The sequence below is a fragment of the Dama dama genome, chromosome 20, assembly GCF_033118175.1.
Source record: "Dama dama isolate Ldn47 chromosome 20, ASM3311817v1, whole genome shotgun sequence".
In the NCBI taxonomy this organism is placed as follows: Eukaryota; Metazoa; Chordata; class Mammalia; order Artiodactyla; family Cervidae; genus Dama; species Dama dama.
Window position 1 is genome coordinate 21,426,969 of NC_083700.1, and position 21,621 is coordinate 21,448,589.

The following is a 21,621-nucleotide window of genomic DNA, read 5'->3' on the forward strand; positions in this document are numbered from 1 at the left end:
GCTGATCTGAAGATAACATTTTGAGAACCACCGCTGTAGGTTTTTCTGGCTTTCTCTTAACACTCCCCCATTCCCTCTTTCCTACCATCCATCTACTGCTTTCATTTCTACCAACCCTTCATTAGCTTCCTTTAGGAAAACTAAAGAAAAGACCAAACAGGGGTAAATGTTAGACTGTCTTTAAGATTCTCCTGAGGAAGGGTTTCAGCCCTCAACCACTCTGGGTGATGGGTGTTTCAGAGGTGGGACTTACTCCACACACACATATGCTTCCTCTCCCTTTATTGAACTGCCTGCCAACAGCTGGAAGGTAGTTCAGTAAAGAGGAACAGATCCTTTTCCAATCGTAAGATCTTGCTTTGAGTTTCATAAAAATTAGTTAGAACATGGGAGATATACTCTACTACATTTGAGAAAAATTTCCCACCTCAGACTGCCTTTTAAAAAATTACAGTAAAATATACAAAACATAAAATTTACCATAATTGATCATTTAAGTGTACAATTCCATGGCATTAAGTACATTCCCATTGCTGTGCAAGTTCCACCATCATCCATCTCCAGACCTTTTCATCTTCTCAAACTGAAACTCATACTCATTAAACAATAATTTCCCATGCCCCTCCTGTCAAACCAGCCCTTGGCAACCAACATTCTATCCCTAGACTACTTTTTGACTCAGTTTGTCTTTTGACTTAATAAAAGAGAGTATCCACTGCTGACTAGTGGAATTGCTTCTTGCATATATGTGATTGAGTTTATTTTAAGAAAGGTAAATGGGATTGGAGGAAGAAAAGAGGTGCAGACAACTGGATAAGGGTTTTCATACTGGGCCTCCTGTCCACAGGCCTCAGCAGCCCTGCCATGGATCTGCCCGATTCTTTCGCATCAAGAAGTTGATCTTGCGAGCCATTTCCATGTTGTAGATCCGCCGGCAGGTTTCATAGCTTTCCCTCTGTCGCCGACGGCAAGGCTTCTCGTAATACCGCCGTCGCTTTATGTCCTCAATGAGCCCATCCATGGTAAGGATTCTGTATAAAGACAGACAATGAAGTTAGAGGCTTAGGCTTATTGTTATTCTTTTCCAGTTTCACAATGATCAGAAGTCAACTGACCAAACGATTGGTATCTGTAAAAATGATAGTGTGCAATGGTGACAATATAGCATTCACTGCCTACATATACAGGCCAGGCCCCAAACAGTAATATGTGGAGAAATAAAAAGGCAATTAATTATACGGTCCTTGTTCTTGGGGAGTTGACCGTCATTATCATGTTCTCAACCATTTTTATTTCCTACCACAACACATCTGAGAGATATGGCAGTGGCAGGGGGTCTCAACCAATGGTCTCACCCATTTCAGAATCTTCAAATGGGGTAAGTCATTTGCAGTAGGAAAAAAATAACTAGAGGTGATTCCTACCTGGTCCTTAAGAGGAGAATGTAGTTCCACCCCTGCTGTGTTTAAGAGCTGATGCAGCTTAATTATGTACATTTGGGAAATCTCTGGGCCTACTTCATACAGGGAAAGAAGAGGCCCTTATCACACCAGTGATACAGATAGGAGCATCAAAATAAGAGCCTCAATCATGTTTTTCCTATGTACCACATGCTCCAACCACACATCTGACTACTCCCTGAACACACATTAATACCAAGTCTTCTTTTTAAAGTGTTTGTAGTAGCTTTTTTAAAAAAAAAATACCAGGTCTTTACTCAAGGCTGCTTCCTCAGCCTAGAATGCCATCCACAGCTCCAAACTGCCAACCTTCAAGATTTTCCACAATTTTTTTTTCCCCTTGGGAGATTTTCCACATCTTTCTTTTTTTTTTTTAATTTTTATTTATGTATTTGTTTTGGCCACACCACATGGTATATGGGATTTTAGTTCCCCAGTTAGGGATTGAACCTGTGCGCCCTGCAGTGGAGGCATGGGATCAAACCCCTGGTCCACCAGGGAATTCCCTTCCACATCTTTCTGATACCAAATCCAGATACCATCTCTCCACAAACCTCTCTCATCTTAGAGAGAAGATCATTTGTTTTGTTGTACACCTATTTAGAGATTATTTCATTTTGCCATCCTGTTAGTTATTTATATAGGTGTCTCTCTCCTTAGACTGAAAATCCCTGAAGGCAGAAACTGTGTTTCATTCATCTTAATTTAGCTCAGTTTGTTTTTTTTCCTGCCCACCTAACTACTTCAACAGTTTCTCTTGCTGGATTCATAACATGCATACCTCAAAATCACCTCTTCGTTTTCACTGAGCCAAGAAGACACAGGGGCTTATTCTATAACTTACCTCATCCTGAGGCTCCTGAGTGCTCTGGCTTCAATCTGCAATTTGTCCCTCCCTCTCAACCCATCATCAGCTGGTCCTGAGAAGTCTAGAGGCACCTGCTGCTACTGCCCTCCAATCTTGCATTGTTTACATGACCCCATTCCTGCCTACCCTTTCCTTTCATTACACATAAAAAGTCAGTCAGAAACACAATTGGAGATGGCTGTCGGTAAAGAATCCACCTGCAATGCAGGAGACCTTGGTTCGATCCCTGGTTTGGGTGGAGGAGGGCATGGCAAACCACTCCAGTATTCTTGCCTGGAGAATTCCCATGGACAGAGGAGCCTGCGGGCTGTGGTCCATGGGGTTACATAGTCAGACATGACTGAACAACTAAGCACAAAATTAGAGGGGAGACAGAAGCAGGAAATAAAAATAAGAGAAACTACCTGCTCCTTCTGCTCAGTGGGAAACCCTATGTATTGCTGCTACGTTATACCAGAAGCCCAAGGTAACAATAATAGATTGAACATGAGCTTGAAAAGATTTGAGCTTTGGGTACATTACAAATGTGAATAGACATGGGCGCCACCATCCTTTGGGATCTTTTAGACTCCTGCTGATTTCTAAGTTCAGTTTGCCTAGGTTTTTTTTTCTTTCTTTTTTTTTTAGTTTGTCTAGGTTTTAATGGCAGGGAGATGGGAGGCAAGGGAACTGCCTCAAACTCCCAGAGGTGGAAGGAGCAGATAATTCGGGTTCTATTGAAAACACAGTCATGCCCAGAAGTGGATCCAACACTAAAGTTGTACAGTAGAAAAGGAGGGCACCAAAGACTCAATACCTTTGCCCACAGAGGGTCTCCAATGCTGTCTTTCTTCCTCCACTTACCCTTAAATGTTGGTATTGCTCCAGATTCTCACTGTAAATTCCCTCCTTTTTGGTTCTACATGATTCCCTTAAACTATAACATGGGCCTCAACCCTGATGCACAACAGAATCATCTCCTTAAGAGCCTTTATTTTTGTATGCCCCCTTTATTTTTTATTTTTTTTATTAGTTGGAGGCTTAAGAGCCTTTAAAAAGTATTCATGCCTCGGTCCCATTCCTCAGAGACTCTGATTTAATTGGTCTACAGTGGGGTTTTATACTGGGTATATTTTAAAAGACCCCGCAGGTAATTCTAATGTAGAGCCACACTTGAGAACTGACCCAGACACTGCTGACTCTTAAATCGTTATCTTCAGTTCCAGTCTTAAAAGCTAGGATGATGCTTCCAATTGCCTTAAACCTCACAAAAAAACAAACTTATTATCTCCAACTAAAATTTATTCTTCCTCCTCTACACTCTCTGTTAATGGCATCATCAGTTACTCAAGCTAAAATCTCATGTTCCTGGACTAGGACTTCTTTTCTTCCTACACCCACATTTACAGTATCTTATAAATTCTATAACCTGAAATAGTTCTTAGAGCTCTCCCTTCTCTCTTTTCCTATGGTTACAGCTCTAATTTGATCCTTATCTTATACCTGTACTGAAATAATCCCCTAACTGGTCACTTAATCAACAAGTATTTATGAAATATCAACTCTATACCAGACACTGCATTAAATGCTGAGGATAGAAAACAAACTTTGACATGGTTTCCTACCCTCATGGTCTAGTAAAGACAAAAGAGTTACAATAGAGTGTGATAGATGCAAAGATAAGGGAAATATGGTTATAGACACCCACAGGAGAGGACTTGAGGATAAGGTGGTTATGAAAGCTTCCTAAAGGATACTTCATTTGAATTGTGAAGGATAAACAGGTTGCCCTATTTCCATTCTCTTTCCCTACACCAATTACTGTCCTAAAACATAAATCAGAGCATGTCACTTTGATGTTAAAAAAAGAAAAATTGTTCCCAATAAACAAAATAGTCTAACCCAGTGGTTCCCACTTGTTTGTACATTAGAATCACCTGGGGATCTTTTAAAAATTCCAAACCCTAAGCCTCTCCAGGCCAACTAAATTACAAGTAAGAAGGGACATGAGCAGGGTTTGTTAAGTTCCCCTAGTAATTGCAAAGTGCACATAAATTTGGGAACCACTAGTCTAAGCTCAAAGCCCTAAATAATTGAGCTTCATCCTCCCTTTCTCTCTAGCTTTATCTTTAATAACTTGCCCTAAAAAGCCTGTCCAGTCACACTGAACTATGTGTTTACTCCAAACACATTATATATCTATTTTTTACATTTGTTCACGATGCTCTTTAGAATGCTTCCTTTTTAAAAAAACTTTTTAAAAAATTATTTATTTATGGCTGTGCTGGGTCTCCGTTGCTGTGCTCAGGCTTTCTCTAGTTGTGGAAAGCAGGGGCCACTCTCTAACCGTAGCGTGTGGGTTTCTCATTGCAGTGGCTCCTCTTGTCGTGGAGCACACGCTGCAGGGCTCGCAGGCTTCAGTAGTTGCGGCATGTGGGCTCAACAGTTGTGCACAGACTCAGCTGCCCCAAGGCATGTGGGATCCTCCCAGATCAGGGATCAAATCTGTGTTCCCTGCATTGCAAGGCAGACACCTAACCACTGGACCACCAGGAAAGCCCGTTTCCTTTCTTTTTTCTGTTGTATAAAATGCTACTTATTCTTCAAAGGCCCAAACCAATGGGTAACATTTGTAAATTGATCCAGGAGAAATTAATCATGCCTTCCCTCTGTTCCCAAAGCACAGTGGTTCTCAAGCTAAAGTTTAGACTCATGCAATAGCCACCTAGAAAACTTGTTAAAACACAGACTGTTGGGACTTTCCTGGTGGTCCAGTGGTTAAGAATCTGCATGCCAATGCAGGGGACATGGGTTCGATCCCTGGTCCGGGAATCAGGGAAACTCAGTCTGTGAGCCACAGCTACTGAAGCCTGCAAGTCCTAGAGCCCATGCTCTGCAACAAGATAAGTCACCACAAAGAGAAGCTGTGCGCCGCACCCAGGGAGTGGCCCTCACTTGCAACAACTAGAGAAAGCCCACATGCAGCAACACCCAGTGCAGCCAAAAATAAATAATTTTTAAAAATTAAAAACACCCGCAGATTGCTGTGTCACCTCCACTTTTTGACTTCATACAGGTCTAAGGTGGGGCCCAAGAATTTGCATTTCTAACAAGCTCCCAGGTGATGTCGCAGCTGATGGTCCAGGGAGAACCAATGCCACAGCACACTGTTAAAACACTGATCAGACAATGTATTTGGATATGTTTGGTTTTTTAATTTTTAAAATCTCCCTTACTGGGTTGTGTGCTTTCTAAGGTTACAGATTAAATCTTTCACTTTTGCATTTAATATAATACTTGGCAAAGAGCAAATATCAGTAAATGTATGACAAAAATGAATCCTCTAGGTCAGGGGTCCTCAACCCCTGGTCCAGTCCAAAGCCTGTTAGGAACCGGGCCACACAGCGGATGAGCAGTGGATGAGCAGGCAAAGCTTCATCTGCTACTCCTCATTGCTTGAATTACCACCTGGCCCATCCCCCCACCCCAGAACTGTGGAAAAATTTTCCACGAAAACTGGCCCCTGGGGCCAAACAGGTTGGGGACCACTGCTCTAGGTGACTGACGAATGTCCACAGCTCAAGAGATTAAGTTACATTATAACAGACACAGTTCTTGGGAGTATTAGCTCAGAAGGCCACAACATTACCTTTACTAAAATGGCACGTTAGAGTTTAGATAGCATTTTCACATCCATGATCCTAATTATAATTCTATGAAACTGATTAAGCAGGTAACATCATCTTTTTTTCTTGGCTGCACTGTGCCACATTCGAGATCTTATCACTGGACCACCAGGGAAGTCCCCAGCATCTCTTTACAGGTTAGAAAACTGAAGTTCAGTGAGGCTGACCCGCCCAAGATCATGAAATGGAGCTAAGAGTAGAATTCAGGTCTTTAGTGCCGTGCTTTATAACAGCACTCTGCTTCTCCAGTAAAAACCACTGAGGTTCAAAAGACAAATTACTATGGTGCCCACAGGCAAAAAGAAAATAAGAGAGGAAAAAGCTGAGCCAGACTCCTTCATTAGAGTAAAAAGATGCAAGCCAAGAAGACATGGCACACTAAGGGAAAGGCATTGATCCAAACAACTAAGTATTTATTTCTGTCTAGGCTTTGTTTCGGAGAAGGCAATGGCACCCCACTCCAGTACTCTTGCCTGGAGAATCCCAGGGACGGGGGAGCCTGGTGGGCTGCCATCCATGGGATCGCACAGAGTCGGACACAACTGAAGCAACTTAGCAGCAGCAGCAGGCTTTGTTTGGGCTTCTCTGGTGGCTCAAGCGTTCTGTGGAGATCTCACTGGGTAGACACATAGGCTGTTTCCTTTGTAAGACTATATTTGTGCTCTAAACATGCTAAAGCTTTAACCACTTTCCTTTCTTCTCATTTGCTGTCATACCTACTGCTGTAATTAAACTGCGGAGCATGCAACTTATTATCAAAAATATGAGAGAAATAAGGAGAAGCCAGAATTTAAGCGAGACATACAGAAAAGGCAGCTAAAGGACAAGAATACTGGAGTGGGTTGCCATTCCCTCCTCCAGGAGGGCGTTAGGAAGCATTACTACAAACAAAGCTAGTGGAGGTGATAGAATTCCAGCTGAGCTATTTAAAATCCTAAAAGGTGATGCTGTTAAAGTGCTGCACTCAAATGTCAGCAAATTTGGAAAAGGCAGTAGTGGTCACAGGACTGGAAAAGGTCAGTTTTCATTCCAATCCCAAAGAAGGCCAATGCCAAAGAATGTTCAAACTACTGTACAATTTCACATGCTAGCAAGGTAATGCTCAAAATCCTTCAAGCTAGGCTTCAGCAGTACATGAATCAAGAACTTCCAGATATACAAGCGGAGTTTTGAAGAGGCAAAGGAACCAGAGATCAAACTGCCAACATTTGCTGGATCATAGAGAAACTAAAGGAATTCCAGAAAAGCATCTACTTCTGCTTCATTGACTATGTATGCTAAACCCTTTGACTGTGTGGATCATAATGAACTGTGGAAAATTCTGAAAGAGATGGGAATACCAGACCACCTTACCTGTCTTGTGAGAAACCTGTACTCGGAGTCAAGAAGCAACAGTTAGAGCCTTACATGGAACAACTGGCTGGTTCAAAATTGGGAAAGGAGTACAACAAGGCTGTATACTGTCACCCTGTTATTTAACTTATATGCAGAGTACATCACACAAAATGCCAGGCTAGATAAACACAAGCTGAAATCAAGATTGCCAGGAGAAATATCAACAACCTCAGATATGCAGATGACATGACTCTAATGGGAGAAAGTGAAGAAGAACTAAAGAGCCTCTTGATGAAGGTGAAAGAGGGGACTGAAAAAGTTGGCTTAAAACTCAACATTCAAAAATCTAAGATCATGGCATCTGGTCCCATCACTTCATGGCAAACAGAAGAGGAAAAATATGGAAGCAGTGACAGATTTTATTCTCCTGGGCTCCAAAATCATTGTGGATGGTGACTGCAGCCATGAAATTAAGATGCCTACCCCTTGGAAGGAAAGCTATGACAAACCTAGACAGGTATTAAAAAAGCAAAGACATCACTTTGCCAACAAAAGTCCAACTAGTCAAAGCTATGGTTTTTCCAGTGGTCATGTACAAATGTGAGAATTGGACAAAGAAGACAGAGTGCTGAAGAATTGATGTTTTTGAACTGTGGTGCTGGAGAAGACTCTTGAGAGTCCTTTGGAAAACAAGTAGATCAAACCAGTCAATTCTAAAGGAAATCAACCCTAACTATTCACTGGAAGGAATGATGCTGAAGCTCCAATACCTTGGTTACCTGATGTGAAGAACTGACCCACTGGAAAAGACCCTGATACTAGGAAAGACTTGAAGACAAAAGAAGAAGAGGGCAGCAGAGGATAAGATGGTTAGATAGCATCACTGACTCAATGGATTAAGAATCTGAGCAAACTCCAGGATATAGTGAAGGACAGGGAAGCCTGGTGTGTTACAGTCCATGGAGTTGCAGAGAGAGAGACACGGTTTACTGACTGAGCAACAACAACAAAGCCTATCTAAATTCACCAAAATAAACCATACAGAAAAAAACTTACAGGGAGAGGTCAGAAAAAGGGTGAGGTAATCTGGAAGACTTTCCTTCCCCAAATGCATCATTTCAGCTCACTAGCTAATTAGCTACAGACTCTGTAAAGATATTCACTTAGTGCTTCCAGTGTAAGGGCAGAGATCATTAGACATCTCAACCTTCCCACAGACATGCCACTTAAAGGTCTGAAATAGAAGAGTCTAGAAAGAGCAGTTATAGAGAAACATGAAATAGGGTTATCTTACTTGCCCTGTTATCCTTTCATCTTAAGTGAAAGTACAGCGGGAATAGCTTCTTCGCAAGGATATGACTGGCACATACAGACACCATAAAGGTAAAGAGGCTGACTCTTTTAAAAGACATACAAATCATCTTGAGCCTGCAACTGCTTCTCAATCACACAGCTTCTGATAGCATCTTTGTTCTCACCTACTATGGTCTTCTGCCCTCCAGCCCTCCACACTTAGAACTCTCTGCTTCGCTAAGAAGTAGGTTCTCTTTCATTTATCTACTTAGTCCCCAAGAACCCCACCTACATTTAAACCTAATCATATAAGGATTCTTAACTGGAGAATGACTGCCATAGGTCTCCCCATTTCCACAGAAGCTAGTAAGTAATCTATAACGTGGAGCAAAGAATACTGCACTAGAAAAATGTGTGTGTTTTATACTCCTTTCAATCATTCGATAATTGTAACCCAAGGAATATAACTTAATCTTCCCAGGCTTCTCTTACTTCTTCAATAAAGCAACCACCTTAGTGGCCTTAAGGCAGAAGATCAGCTCATGTATTATCTCTTTCATATAATTCAATTCAACAAGCATTTGTTTCTCCAAACTCTGCTTCATTGGGGAGAGAAAATGATAAATGAAAGTCAAAATCCTTAAAACTGGTGATAAGAGAAGATTAATGAACTATTTTCTTTAGAAAACATAATTTTATTAGGGATCAGCCTAGCATTCAAAACCTTTCAATACAGCTCCTCCACTTCAGCCAGTTTATTTCCATGTTTTTGCTTATGTTGTAACCTATCTGCTGAACCTGTTTCACTTTTCCATCACTTGCTTGCTCCTTTAAGATCCCAAATCTGAGTTCACCTTTTCCATTAGCCTTGTCCCACACCAATCTCTCACTCAGCTTTCCATGTATCATGTACTATATTCCTGCTCACTAGCAATATTATAACTCGGTTTTCCCTTTGGGCTCTTTCCTAAAGTCTTGGATAGAATTCAGGTTCATCATCAAAGGAATGATTGTGGATGAATATGCCTCACACTGTTCGGATTGGGGAAGAACTTCATTTTTAAAGACAGTAAACTGAGGGACTGAGAAGTTCCAAGACTGTGAACACCTGGGCTAGCACTGGTTAGAAACAACCTCACTCTGCCATCGAAGGTCCATATAGTCAAAGCTATGGTTTTTCCAGTAGTCATGTAAGGATGTGAGAATTGGGCCATAAAGATTGAGCGTTGAAGAACTGATGCTTTTGAATTCTACTGGAGAAGACTCTTGAGTGTCCCTTGGACAGCAAGGAGATCAAACCAGTCAATCCTAAAGGAAATCAACCCTGAATATTCATTGGAAGGACCAATGCTGAAGCTGAAGCTCCAATACTTTGGCCACCTGAGGCGAAGAGCCGACTCACTGGGAAGACTCACTCATCAGTCTTCCCACTTATGATGGGAAGACTGAGGGTAGGAGGAGAAGGGGGTGACAGAGAATGAAATGGTTGCATGGCATCACCGAGTCAATGGACATGAGTTTGAGCAAATTCCAGGAGACAGTGAAGGACAGGGAAGCCTGGCACGCTGCAGTCCATGCGGTCGCAAAGAGTCAGGCACGACTGAGCACTGGTCAACAGCAAATGACAGAGGGAGGGACAGAATAACCACCACACTTCTCAAGAGAGTTGGTTGGCCTAGTCTTGATTCTGGTCCCCAACCAGTTACCTGTTCAGAGTCCTGTATGCACCTTCCACGTTCCCTTCTTGTACCATCACAGTCCTGGCAATGAACTTCAGATGTTTTGCCATGACCTTGGATTTAAGTCTTCAATCTGCAGGACCTAAAGTACGATGGAGAAAGGGGAAGTAAAGTATAGAGACCAGCTGAAAAGAGAAACACAATAGAATACAGAACCGCGTGGCTTATTTAGGGTCTGGAAATGCAATGGGCTCAGAAAAGAAGTCTGGGACACGTGTTACCTCATATCCTGGAAGGTACACGTGACTCGTTATCAAGATTCCCCCGCTCACTTGGCCAATACAAACCCTGCCATAGGGAAGAAACGAGACAGTAGCAGGGTATACCCACGGAGGTTTATTTGGCCGGGCACGGAAGAACCGGGACGCGCCGAGGGCGCCCCCTCCCCCTCCTAATTACCGCAAAAGTTCCCAGGATGGTCTGGGGCGGGAACTGGGCACAGCCTCTCTGTGCTTAGGAAAGGGGGCAACCGCGCGGAATCTCTCCCTCCCGCCACACCCGCCTTATTTTCACCTCCCAGCAGGAGCCCCTCACCCCTTAGCACCCAGCCAACTGGGAGCCCGCCCCAACAGGAAGCGGAAGTGCGTCATCGCACGGGGACAACGAAGCTGAAAAGGAAGAGACGCTACGTAGAAACCATGACAACATTCTGGCAGGAGTAGGGGGTTTTTCGGTTCCGTCAGCCACTGCCAAGCCCTGGGTCAGCACTCTACAGCTGGCAAAGCAAAGTACTTGTTGCCTGAAATTGTCCCAAAACAGATTCCTCGCTTTCTCGCGGAGTTACGGTCCTTTGGCCTCTGAGGTCAGCCCGATTCTGCACACTTTAATCCTATTAAATCTTTTTTTCCCCTTCCAGTTGAAGTAAAGTTGATTAAAAATGTTGTGCCAATCTCTGCTGTAATCCTATTAAACCTTAAATAGATATTTAATCTAGTTCTTTTTCCGGACGGAAAATGAGAGAAATAGGCGAAGCTTCCTGAGCATGGTTCCTGTTTTCATAAAGGACACAGATTCTTTGAGAGCTGCTCTCAGGGTGGAAGGGGCTTCCATGGTGGCTCAGAGGTAAAGAATCCACCTGCCAATGCAGGAGACCTGAATTCGATCCCCTGGGTGGGGAAGATCCTCTGGAGAAGGAAATGGCAACCCACTCCAGAATCCTTTACTGGGAAATCCCATGGACAGAGGAGCCTGGCGCGCTACTACCTACAGTCCGTGGGGGTGGGGGGTGGTCACAAAAGAATAGGACACAACGTAGCGAACTCCGGATGGAAAACAGCTTTACACCCAAAAAAACTGAGGGCAAGAAATGAAATAACATACTATCAGTTTCCTATATCACCATCTCCCTAGACATTTCACTAAATAAAGTGGAATCACTAAAGAATCGGAAAAGTCATCTACAGGATTTAGAATCAAAGACTCTTTTATGCCAGCTTCTATCCCATTTGTCTCCTAGTGAGACTTAGAAGAAATAACTTTTTTTTAACTTTTTCCTCATTGTAGAACCAGCTTTCCTTTTATTCATGTTATGTCTACATATATCTTGTTTTATGGGTATTCATATAAGTTCAGATCTACTGGAAATAGCTACTGGAAAACAATAGGGAAAGGCTCAGAAGAAGAAAGCATGTCAACCAGGTACTTGTGCAATACCGTTCTTTGGGTAACTCCCCTGAAACACACAGGAACATACACACAGACAGATGCATCCTCATCAGTTATGCTAACAGGACTCACACAAAAACTGAAGCCTGCCTTGAAGTAAGCCAGGTTCAAAGTAACCAAAATAGAGCTAGTCTGAGATATGATTATGCTTATCAACAAACTTTTATGGAATGCCTACTTTGTGTCATTCTACTACATCTTATTTATTCTTATTATTTTTGGTTGGCTTCCCTGATAGCTCAGTTGGTAAAGAATCCACCTGCCATCCAGGAGACCTCAGTTCCATTCCTGGGTTGGGAAGATCCCCTGTAGAAGGGAAAGGCTATCTACTCCAGTATTCTGGCCTAGAGAATTCCATGAGTTGGAGACGACTGAGCAACTTTCACATCACATTCACATTCTTGATTGTGCTGTCTTTGTTCCTGCATGTAGGTTTTCTCTAGTTGAGGGAGCAGGGGTTACTCTTCATTGTGGTGCTTGGGCTTCTCATTGCGGTGGCCTCCCCTGATGCAGAGCACAGGCTCTAGGAGCATGAGCTTTAGTAGTTGCGGCACAAGGGCTCATTAGTTGTCGCGTTCTGGCCCTAGAGTGTTCAGGCTTCAGTATTTGTGGCAGGCAGGCTCAATTGCTCTGCAGCATATGGAATCTTCCCTAACCAGGGATCGAACCCTTGTCCCTTGCATTGGCAGGCAGAGTCTTTTTTTTTTTTTTGGCAGGCAGATTCTTATCCACTATACCACCAGGGAAATTCCTCCACTGCCTCTTGAACTACCAAAACATAGTAAGTGTCCAAAAAGATAAATAGTATGACAAGGTAGTGTATGATGAATGCAAAATAAATTATACAGCCAGCAGCATAATGTAGTAGAAAAACACTGGATTGGAAGTCAGGTGATCTGGATTCTATCAAAATCCTGATACTCATCAGGCATATGACCTTGAACAAGTCACTTAAACCAGTAGTCTGCAAAGTACTGCCTACAGGTCAAATCCAGCCCCATTCTTGTTTTTGTAAATAAACTTTATTGGGACTTCGCTGGTGGTCAACTGGTTAAGAATCTGCCTGCCAATGTAGGGAACATGGGTTCAATCCCTGGTCTGGGAAGATTCCACATGCCTTGGAGTAACTAAGGCCATGCGCCACAACTACTGAGCCTGAGCACTTAGAGCCCGTGTCCCCAACAAGAGAAGCCACTGCAACGAGAAGGCTGTACACTGCAATGAAGAGTAACTCCTACTTGCCTCAACTAGAGAAAGCCTGCTCACATAAATGAAGACCCAGCCAGCCAAAAGTAAATAAATTAAAAAAAAAAAGTTACTGGAACACAGTTCTGCCGTTCGTTTATATATTAGATATGACTGTTTGGGCTACAATGACAGAGTTGGGTAGTTGCAGCAAGATGTATGGCCCACAAAGCATACATCTTGCTTCGCTGACCACTTACTCAAACTCTCAGTCTGTTTCCTCATCTGTAAAAATTGAACTAATATGTGCCTTCAATCACACAAAATTTGTCATGGGAATCAAAAAGGATAACATGGAAAAATATTTTGAAAGAAAGGAAGAGGAAAAGTAGCATTTTTGAGAACCTTATATCAGGGTATTAGATACCAAACCTTGTACTAGGCAGTTTATATACCTCCTTTCATTTGATGGAGTAAAGGGCCAAAGCCTAAGCATATAGATTGTGTTTAATAGGGCAAACAATTGGGAGGACTTAGTTAAAAGAGGGTGGAAAGGCTGGGCAAGCTGAGTGGCATGAACAAAGAGTTTAGAGGCAAAAAGGCTTACAGTTTCTGGGAGCAAGCAACAACAAACAGCCTGGAACAGAGGGATCATGCATGGTAGCAGAGAGAGAAACAGAGACCTTGACTAAATGTTTTGGACTTTCTTCTCAAAATATCAGAAAGCCATTGAATAGGAAATGACATGCAAAGCATTGTTTCTGGAAAATTAACCTGTTTATAAGTGAGAAGGGATTAGAGGTAAGAGAAGCTATTACTATAGTCAAGATTTAAACCAAAGAGGTGGTGATGGAATGGAAAGGAAGAAACAAATTTAAGAGCCATCCCAAATATAGAATAAAAAGGATTTGATGACTAAACAGCACCAAATTTTAAACTTAGTTATCTAGAAAAATGATGGTACTGTAGGTAGCATTAACAGAAGAAAAAGAGGCTGTAAAAAGGCAGAACAGGAAGAATGCTAATTTGATTGGTCAACACTAGAAAAGGCATCAGACTGGAAAACAAGAGTCCTGTAAGACACATTGTTGTCTTCCACAAGCTACCTAAGTGTCCTCATCTATAAAATGGAGTTGAATTAATTACAAATGGTACCCTCTTGGGGCTTCTCTGATAGCTCAGAGGTAAAGAATCTGCCTGCCAATGCAGCAGACACAGGTTGGTCCCTTGGTTGTGAAGATCCTCTGGAGGAAGAAATGGGAACCCACTCCAGTATTCTTGCCTGGAGAATCCCATGGGTAGAGGAGCCTGGCGGGCTACAGTCATGGAGTCTCAAAGATTAGGACACAACTGAATCGACTAATCACGCTCTCATGTCACCCTCTTGGCTCTAAAACGATGAAATGTTTACTAAGTTTTAAGTATTAGTAATGTGTAAATGAAACCGTCCAGCAGAAATGTATAAATTCAGTATGTCATCTCATGGGAAAGATTGAGACTGGAGAGGAAGCTTCAGAAGTCTTCTAAGTTGAGGTAATAATTAGAGCCATGAAGAAGATGAAAACTTGAAGTGAAAGAATATAGTTAAAGAGCCAAGGATTGAGCCTAAGGGAACACCCATACTCTGGAGTGGGCAGAAGTGAGGCTATTGTAAGATATAGAAGTTGTTGCCAGATAGGTAAGAGGAGAATTAGCATAGTGTGCTGACATTGGATCCAAGGGAAAAGAGCTTCAGTAGGTATTACCAAGAGTGTCAAATGATACTGAGAGCACTGAGTCCCTGGCCTTTGTAAAGCCCCTGGACCTACTGATTGGGTGGAAGCTACTTTATGATACTCAAATTCTGTAAGATCATTAGTGACTAAGAAGGTGCAGTAGAGTGATGACATGGATGCTAGGCTGTAAGATTTAAGGATTATGTGATAGGAAGGAGTCAGAAAGAGTATGATTAGACTCCTCTGTGAAGAATTAAAGAAAAGGGACTTCCTCCATGGTCCAGTGGCTAAGAATCCACTTTTCAATGCAGGGGCCACAGATTCGATCCCTGGTTGGAGAACTAAGATCCCACAGGCTGTGGGGCAACTAAGCCTGTGCAATGAAGATCCCATGTGCCACAAATAAGACCTGGTGCAGCTAAATAAATATATACATAAATAAAAAGAATTACAGAAAAAAGATGAGAAAGTGAAAGAGGGCAATTAGAGTCAAGAGATATTTTCAAGAAGAGGGTACCTGATCATACTCGCAGGAGGAAGAAAAATAAATAAATCAATAACAATTGGAAGTTACAAAGTAAAGAAGGGACAAGTGATTCAGCAAAAATTCCAGAGGTGAAAGGTAATCAAAAGCACAACTGGAGCAGTTTGCCTTAGAAGAGAGAGCATGTTGTCTGAAATAAAAGGAGACAATAATCTACTGAGAACTGAAGAGTTGAGAAACAGGTGAAAGATGTACAATTAGCTATGAGACATATGCTACGCAGCCCATATGCAATATAAGTAAAATGACAAGGTAGTCTGATACATCGCCGAGGCTGGAAGAGGCCATGGTTGTGATGGAAACTGGGATAGAGGAGAAAGAACAATACATGGAAAAGTGGAGAAGTAGGTAAATTCACAGACTTCACTTCTGTGGTCTGATGACACCGGGTAACATACGTTTAGCAGCTGAAGCTTTTTGAATAATGATGAGGCCCAGCGTCTGAGAGGACTTACCATTCTGACAGTTCTAAGGCATCCCTTCCTCTTCAAAACTAGCGACCACAGTGGCTGTTCTGGCTTTGGTGTCCCTTCTCTGGCAGCAGTAGTTTACATTATGCATTTATCCACAAGAATCAACAGTTCCCAGGGAAGCAAAGAGCTAGCCCTGAGTGGCAGAACCTGCTAGTCTGGACCAGCTGGAAGGTTACAAGCATGAGAGACACAAAGGCAAAGGTACTAGTCTCTGAGCCTGAACGGAAAAACAGACCCAGTTTTGAACCCCTAACTGTCCCAAGGGCGTTTCCTAGGAATTTAGCAGCAGAGAGTCCCTTTTCCTCTCCCACAGGACATATATTGTCCCATCCAGACCTCTAATTGGGGGGAGCTTGCGTTCACAAACATTTCCCTCCCCTTTCTTTTCTGCAGGTCAGAGGAGAAACACTGGTATTTGAGGCAAAAGGTTTCAATTTCCCCCAGTGAGTAAACTCTTTAAGTATAAAATTTATTTAATCATAAAGGATTTCTCTTTCTTCAACACGAATGCACACATTAAAAGTAAAAAAAAAAAAAAAAAAATAGAGACATATATTTACACAAATTAGAAACTACAGTCTCAGGTCCTGGATTAGGGGTTGAGAGGATGGACAGCAGGAGCAACTAGAGGATGGCTTCTCATCTGTTTCAGGTGTCCTGTGGTCATCTCTCTGGTCAGGGTGGGTAGACCAGGAGGGGAAGGGGCACAGCTACAATTTGATGGCAGAGTTACTGGCAAATTGTGATAATGAGGCCCCTCTGCAGATAGTTTCTGATGATTACCAGGGATGACAGGAGATGCTGTCGTAGATGAAACTGGAGTGATTGGGGCTGAGTGAGTCAAGGGCTGTACTCCATGCTGGAGGAAAAGGATGACACCAATGCTGGTTCCAGTGCCTAAAGGACCATGGCTAAAGGAGATGGTACCTGGGGAACTGAGAGGGGGATTGCAAATTGGAGTAGTGTGGATCCAAGTGAGGTTCAGAGCTGGCCATTCGGTGAGGTGCCAAGGCTGCTTCGGTTTTAATATTAGCTGTCCTAGCTGTGTCTGGTCCATCTTTTCCATGGAAGGTGCAGGAGAGGAAGCAGCTGGATAACTGTGGTGGCTTGGAAAATACTAGGGAGGGGGAAGAAAAGAGAAAAAATTATGTGAGATAGCTTTCAGATTAATTCCACCTGGCTGTTTAAACCTTGGTTTTTCCTTGGGAACTCTGTAATGCTAACATACCTTGCTTTATGCAATAGATAATTTCCTGCCGGGCCATGACTAAGTAACTGTTTTAGTAACCAAATTCTTAAAGGCCTACTATATATACCACACACTACATAGCACTGGCTATTAAGACATATGAGGGATTCCCTGGTGGCTCAGTGGTAGAGAATCCACCTGCCAATGCAGGAGATGCAGGTTTGATCCCTGGGTTGGGAAGATGCCCTGGAGAAGGAAATGGCAACCAAATCTAGTATTCTTGCCTGGGAAACCCATGGAGAGAGGAGCTTGGCAGGCTACAGTCCAGACATGACTTAGCAACCAAACAACAATTCAGACATATACAAAATAAAACAGTCTCACAAATTTTCACTCTTTATAAACAAATTTGTTTTAGAACGTCTTTCTAAAGTTTTTAACTGGAATCATCATTTTCCAATTTCTGTATTTTAAGGTCTAATTTTCTATGTTGAGTTCCTTAAGAACTGCAACCATTCCTCAAAACCTATGCTTCTAGAGGGATACAAGGATCCTTGGGTAAGAGTAAAAAGGAGAGGAAAAGCGGTTTAGGGGCAGCAAAGGAGAAAAGATTTTCACAGACAAGCTGTGGAATCTTCTTGCATGATTCATTTGGCCAGGTAAAAAGTCTTCTGTATCTATACAGAAAGACAAGCTACAAGATGCAGTATGGGGTTAAACTCCAGGAGTTCTTAGAAATGACCCAAACAAAATGGAAACAAACAACATCTAGAAATCAGACTATGAAGGAATGTAGGCATTCTCTTCCTTGAAAAGAAACTTATTGAAAAGATGAAAAGACCCAGAAGAAAATGGGAGAGGGAGCCCCTTTCTGAAGGTATAACTTCATTCCTTTGGTTATTTCCCCAACTTTTCCTCAGATAATAAGTTCTCACCTTGGTCAGCTGGTGCCTGCTGCTACCCAATGATGACTTCTGGGCAACTATATGAGGAAACCAAGTCTTTAACATTCCTTCCACCTGTAACAAAGTTCCTAGATAACGCTCTCTGTGAGGGAAAGTAAAAAATAAAAGGCCATTAGGTGTGAAAAAAGCAACAGAACAGGATTGGAAATAGCACTTTATGAAGAAGAGAAAAGAAGCAAAGGGGACTTACCCCATCTGTGGCTTCTTCAAAACTCCTAAGATACGCTGGATCCTGTCCATTGCCACACTCTGCTGGAAAGTGCTCAATCCTGGGGTTAGGAGAGAGAAGGTGAGACAAAAGATTGAGATTCAAGAATTTAGTCAGCAAAAGGAAAGACAGAAGGGAGTTAAAATCGATTCACCTAAGGAAATTGTCACAGGAGAGAACGGGAATAATCTAGGCCCTAAAGACTTAAGAGAAATACACATTTAAAACATATCTGGAGAGAGACAGAGACAGATATGAACCTAGCTCAAATGAATGCAACTAATTAGATAATTACCTCTCTCAAATCGACCCATCTTCAGCCCCTTCAGTAGGTCTGTGAGAGGGGGTATGAATCCTTGGAGCTCTTTACACTGTAGGAAAACAGGACAAATGGTATGAGAAGACCAAGAACTGCCCACAACAGTACTTATTTTTCCATCCAACCTGGGAGCCAATACGCTCCTTGTGGGGTCCTTATCAACCAAATGAATACTAAGCCATTCTGGTCCCGTCTCACTTTCCCAGCTTTCTCTTACCTTCTGAGCAAAGAGCAGGTCTCCTTCTGTGGTACAACCCTGGATGTTTATACAGGTCTCCAATTCACCATCTCTTGATCTTTTGACCCCAGATCCTGACATAGAAGCAGCCAAGCCCCGCTGTTCCGAGTGAGATGCTACATGTTGGTTACTGGAAACCTTGGGTCGTTGCCTGCAGCGGATAGGACCAGGGCTGGGCCGAGAACCTTCCTTCGGCTCAACAGTGTCTGGCTTGGGGCCATGAACCCACTTGTCCTCCCCCTCACTATCGGAGGGGGAGCCAAAGTCACTGTTCACTGGGGAGGTGGAAAAAGAGGAAGAAAGAGAGTAGGAAGAATAGGAAGAAACGCTAGACGGAGAATCCATAGGTTCAGAAGCAGGGTCTGGAGAGCAGCTCCCGGAGTACCCAAAGATCAGGACCTGCAACTGAAGAGCAAAGCGAGGGGGTCTGAAACCAGAATCTGAGGATTGGGAAATGGACTGAGAAACTGGGGTGTACTGTATACGACAATAACATCTCTTCTCTCCCTTCCCAGTATTAATCCTGGCTCGGGCACAATAGAAAAAGTCATCTTCCCCGCCTCCCCCACTCCATTAAGAACCTGGATTGCCTTTGTGCCCGCTGCAGAGCAGCTCTTAGCCTGACACAGACTGTTCGTTCTTCCTCATTTCAGAGTAAATGACATGATATGACCCCTTTCTCCGGTTCGCCTTTCTGGTCTCATCCTGGCCCCGTAGCGAGCCTCTCTACCTGAGCTCACTACACCAGCAAGCCGGAAATCTGCTGCACTTGAACCCACCTAGGGACCCTGTAAGAAACTCCCGCCTCTTCCCAACCTTTCTGATCGCCATCCCTGCGCCGGACAATTCCCAGTCGCACCTGCCACGTGATGCGAATCCTTGCAATACCATTATCTGCAACGAGTCCCTAAGCCCACTCCCACCGGGTCTGATCCTCCCGCGCGGATAGCTCCCTGGCGTCTGAATCTCCTCACCTGTGTCAGTCGGCTCAGCCCAGGCTGTCTGCAGCTCCTACTCAGACTCTCGAGTCTCGGCTACCCACCTCCGGCTCCCTCCCACTGGGTCCCGCCCCTTCCCCCTCCGGGACACGTGCAGCTCCGCACGTGCCTTCCCCCTGCTTACACAGACCTCGCAGCCTCATTGGTTGTGTAGCCGGTGACACGTGACTCTCGTTACTGACGTTCACATCCCATTTGCTACAGCATACAGGGGTTCGGCCAATAAAGCGGCTGTCAGGGGACGATTGGTTGGATGGTAAGCATTCTGTGCTCCGCCCCTACATGCGGCTAGCAAGGAGGACCCGGTGATGAGAAAAGGAGGAGGATGGAAAAAGAGTGGAAAAGAAGGGAGGGGAGAAAAAGGGCGGAGCCCGTGGCCTTAAATAGGATGGTGGTGCGTGAAGCCGCGCGGCTGGAGTGTGCAGACTAATAGTGTGACCTGAGGTGTGAGCCTTGCCGTGTGGGACTCTTGGTTCTTCCTTGGTAACCGACCCCTGTGCCCCCTCTTTCAGCGCCTCCGCTCACAAGTGCAGCACGTGGAACCCGTCAGCGACTTGCGTCTGCAACGTGTGTGTGAGAACACGGACGTGTGCCCCTGTGTATCCTCCTCCCCCCTCCGCGGCCCAGCCCTCGTGACTCCCGGGTCTCTGTTTCACTTTCCCCTCCTCCTTATCCTACAAGTTGGGTGCCTCCTGCCCTCTTGGGTGAAGAGGGTGGGGACTGCTGCCGAGAACACCGCGTCCTCTCCCCGGCTCCCGCTGGGGCGGCTCCTCCAGCCCTTTGCTTACATAACCCGCCGCGCACGTTACCAGCTCAGATGCCAGCCCGCCATCAATCTAGAGGTCAAAACCCAGCCGAGTTGTTCCTGACTTCTACCCGGGTTCCTCAGGCCCTGTGCCCTTAATTTCATTTTACTTAGCACAAGGAATGGGGAGGCGGGTAGGTCTGTGATTTCCTAGATTATGCCTTTGTTTAGCTTTAGTTTCTTCATTGGTCCTCTGGAGAAGATTTGAAGAAGAGAGGGTGGCAAAGTCCGGAGTTTACTATTCACCGCCCCTTGCAGTGTTTTTTTTTTTTTTTTTTCCTTTGCTGCACCCCCGGGAGGCTTGCAGGATCTCAGTTCCCCAACCCGGGCAACAGCAGGGAAAGCTCGGAGTTCTAACCACTAAGCAACCAGGGAACTCCCCTTGCAGTGTTGAAAGCACTGTGGAGAGAAGGGGACTGGGCTCAGGGACTGTGGGCTGATTAAAGTTTTGACATTGAAGAGACCGCAAGGGGGCAGCCTAGTTCTGATTAGGGTCGCAAGGATAAAGGGAGAAAAAATTTTTTTTTTAAGTTTGTCCTTGCATGCCCTAATTACTAACTGAAAATGGTACATATTTAGAGGCGGGGGTGGGGGGGGGTGGCTAGGGGTGTGGAGAGTAAGTAGAAGAGGGTGTGAATTTTTGAAATCTATTCTAAGTAGCTTTTGATGGTTTACGTTTGTTTAACAACGTGCTCATTTTTAAAAAGGATAAAAGGGTTCTACTTCAACTTTCTCCAAGGATATTGTTTCAATACTGTATATGATAAGGTAAAGCGGTAGAATTAGAGGGAATTATAGGCTGTGAATAAACCTGTTTGTGGGTGCTTTTCTCTGTTCTTCCCAAAATTTCAGTTCCACCCTCCTCCCATGGTCCTAATAATTCCCTCTAAATCTACTGTTGCCTAACTCCGTTTGTAATCCACCCTTCCCACATATCCTGGTGCTCTCTTCAGTGTT

General features: G+C 43.7%; 2 protein-coding genes across 8 annotated transcripts; both read right to left on the bottom strand.

Moving 5' to 3' along the window:
* Positions 1-731: 731 nt before the first annotated feature.
* Positions 732-10,959, bottom strand: MRPS21 (mitochondrial ribosomal protein S21). 5 transcript variants are annotated; one of them, XM_061120911.1, is made up of 4 exons: positions 10,895-10,930; positions 10,582-10,648; positions 10,328-10,442; positions 732-1,031 (listed from the first exon to the last, which is right to left on the bottom strand). In XM_061120911.1, the coding sequence occupies exons 3-4, from the start codon at positions 10,408-10,410 to the stop codon at positions 851-853; spliced, it is 264 nt and encodes an 87-aa protein (XP_060976894.1). In that variant the 5' UTR covers positions 10,411-10,442; positions 10,582-10,648; positions 10,895-10,930; the 3' UTR covers positions 732-850. The 5 variants fall into 5 exon arrangements, with proteins under 5 accessions (XP_060976894.1, XP_060976895.1, XP_060976896.1 ...); XM_061120912.1 differs by lacking the exon at positions 10,895-10,930 and adding an exon at positions 10,760-10,870; XM_061120913.1 differs by lacking the exon at positions 10,582-10,648 and having other exon boundaries at positions 10,895-10,959.
* Positions 10,960-16,413: 5,454 nt separating this feature from the next.
* Positions 16,414-19,918, bottom strand: CIART (circadian associated repressor of transcription). 3 transcript variants are annotated; one of them, XM_061119909.1, is made up of 6 exons: positions 19,836-19,918; positions 18,841-19,266; positions 18,600-18,675; positions 18,287-18,365; positions 18,067-18,178; positions 16,414-17,059 (listed from the first exon to the last, which is right to left on the bottom strand). In XM_061119909.1, exons 2-6 carry the CDS (start codon positions 19,204-19,206, stop codon positions 16,535-16,537), a joined length of 1,158 nt encoding a protein of 385 aa, XP_060975892.1. In that variant the 5' UTR covers positions 19,207-19,266; positions 19,836-19,918; the 3' UTR covers positions 16,414-16,534. The 3 variants fall into 3 exon arrangements, with proteins under 3 accessions (XP_060975892.1, XP_060975893.1, XP_060975894.1); XM_061119910.1 differs by having other exon boundaries at positions 18,841-19,136; positions 19,836-19,916; XM_061119911.1 differs by having other exon boundaries at positions 18,841-19,012; positions 19,836-19,906.
* Positions 19,919-21,621: the final 1,703 nt, after the last annotated feature.

What these genes read in the sequence shown, in the direction of transcription:
- MRPS21 (XM_061120913.1), bottom strand. Translation starts at nt 10,410, where the DNA reads ATGGCAAAACATCTGAAGTTCATTGCCAGGACTGTGATGGTACAAGAA. An exon ending in GCATACAGGACTCTGAACAG is followed by an intron (nt 1,032 to 10,327) that starts GTAACTGGTTGG and finishes GTCTTTATACAG; the next exon opens with AATCCTTACCATGGATGGGC.
- CIART (XM_061119909.1), bottom strand. Translation starts at nt 19,206, where the DNA reads ATGGATTCTCCGTCTAGCGTTTCTTCCTATTCTTCCTACTCTCTTTCT. An exon ending in ACCTGCTCTTTGCTCAGAAG is followed by an intron (nt 18,676 to 18,840) that starts GTAAGAGAAAGC and finishes GTTTTCCTACAG; the next exon opens with TGTAAAGAGCTCCAAGGATT. An exon ending in GATGGGTCGATTTGAGAGAG is followed by an intron (nt 18,366 to 18,599) that starts GTAATTATCTAA and finishes TCCTAACCCCAG; the next exon opens with GATTGAGCACTTTCCAGCAG.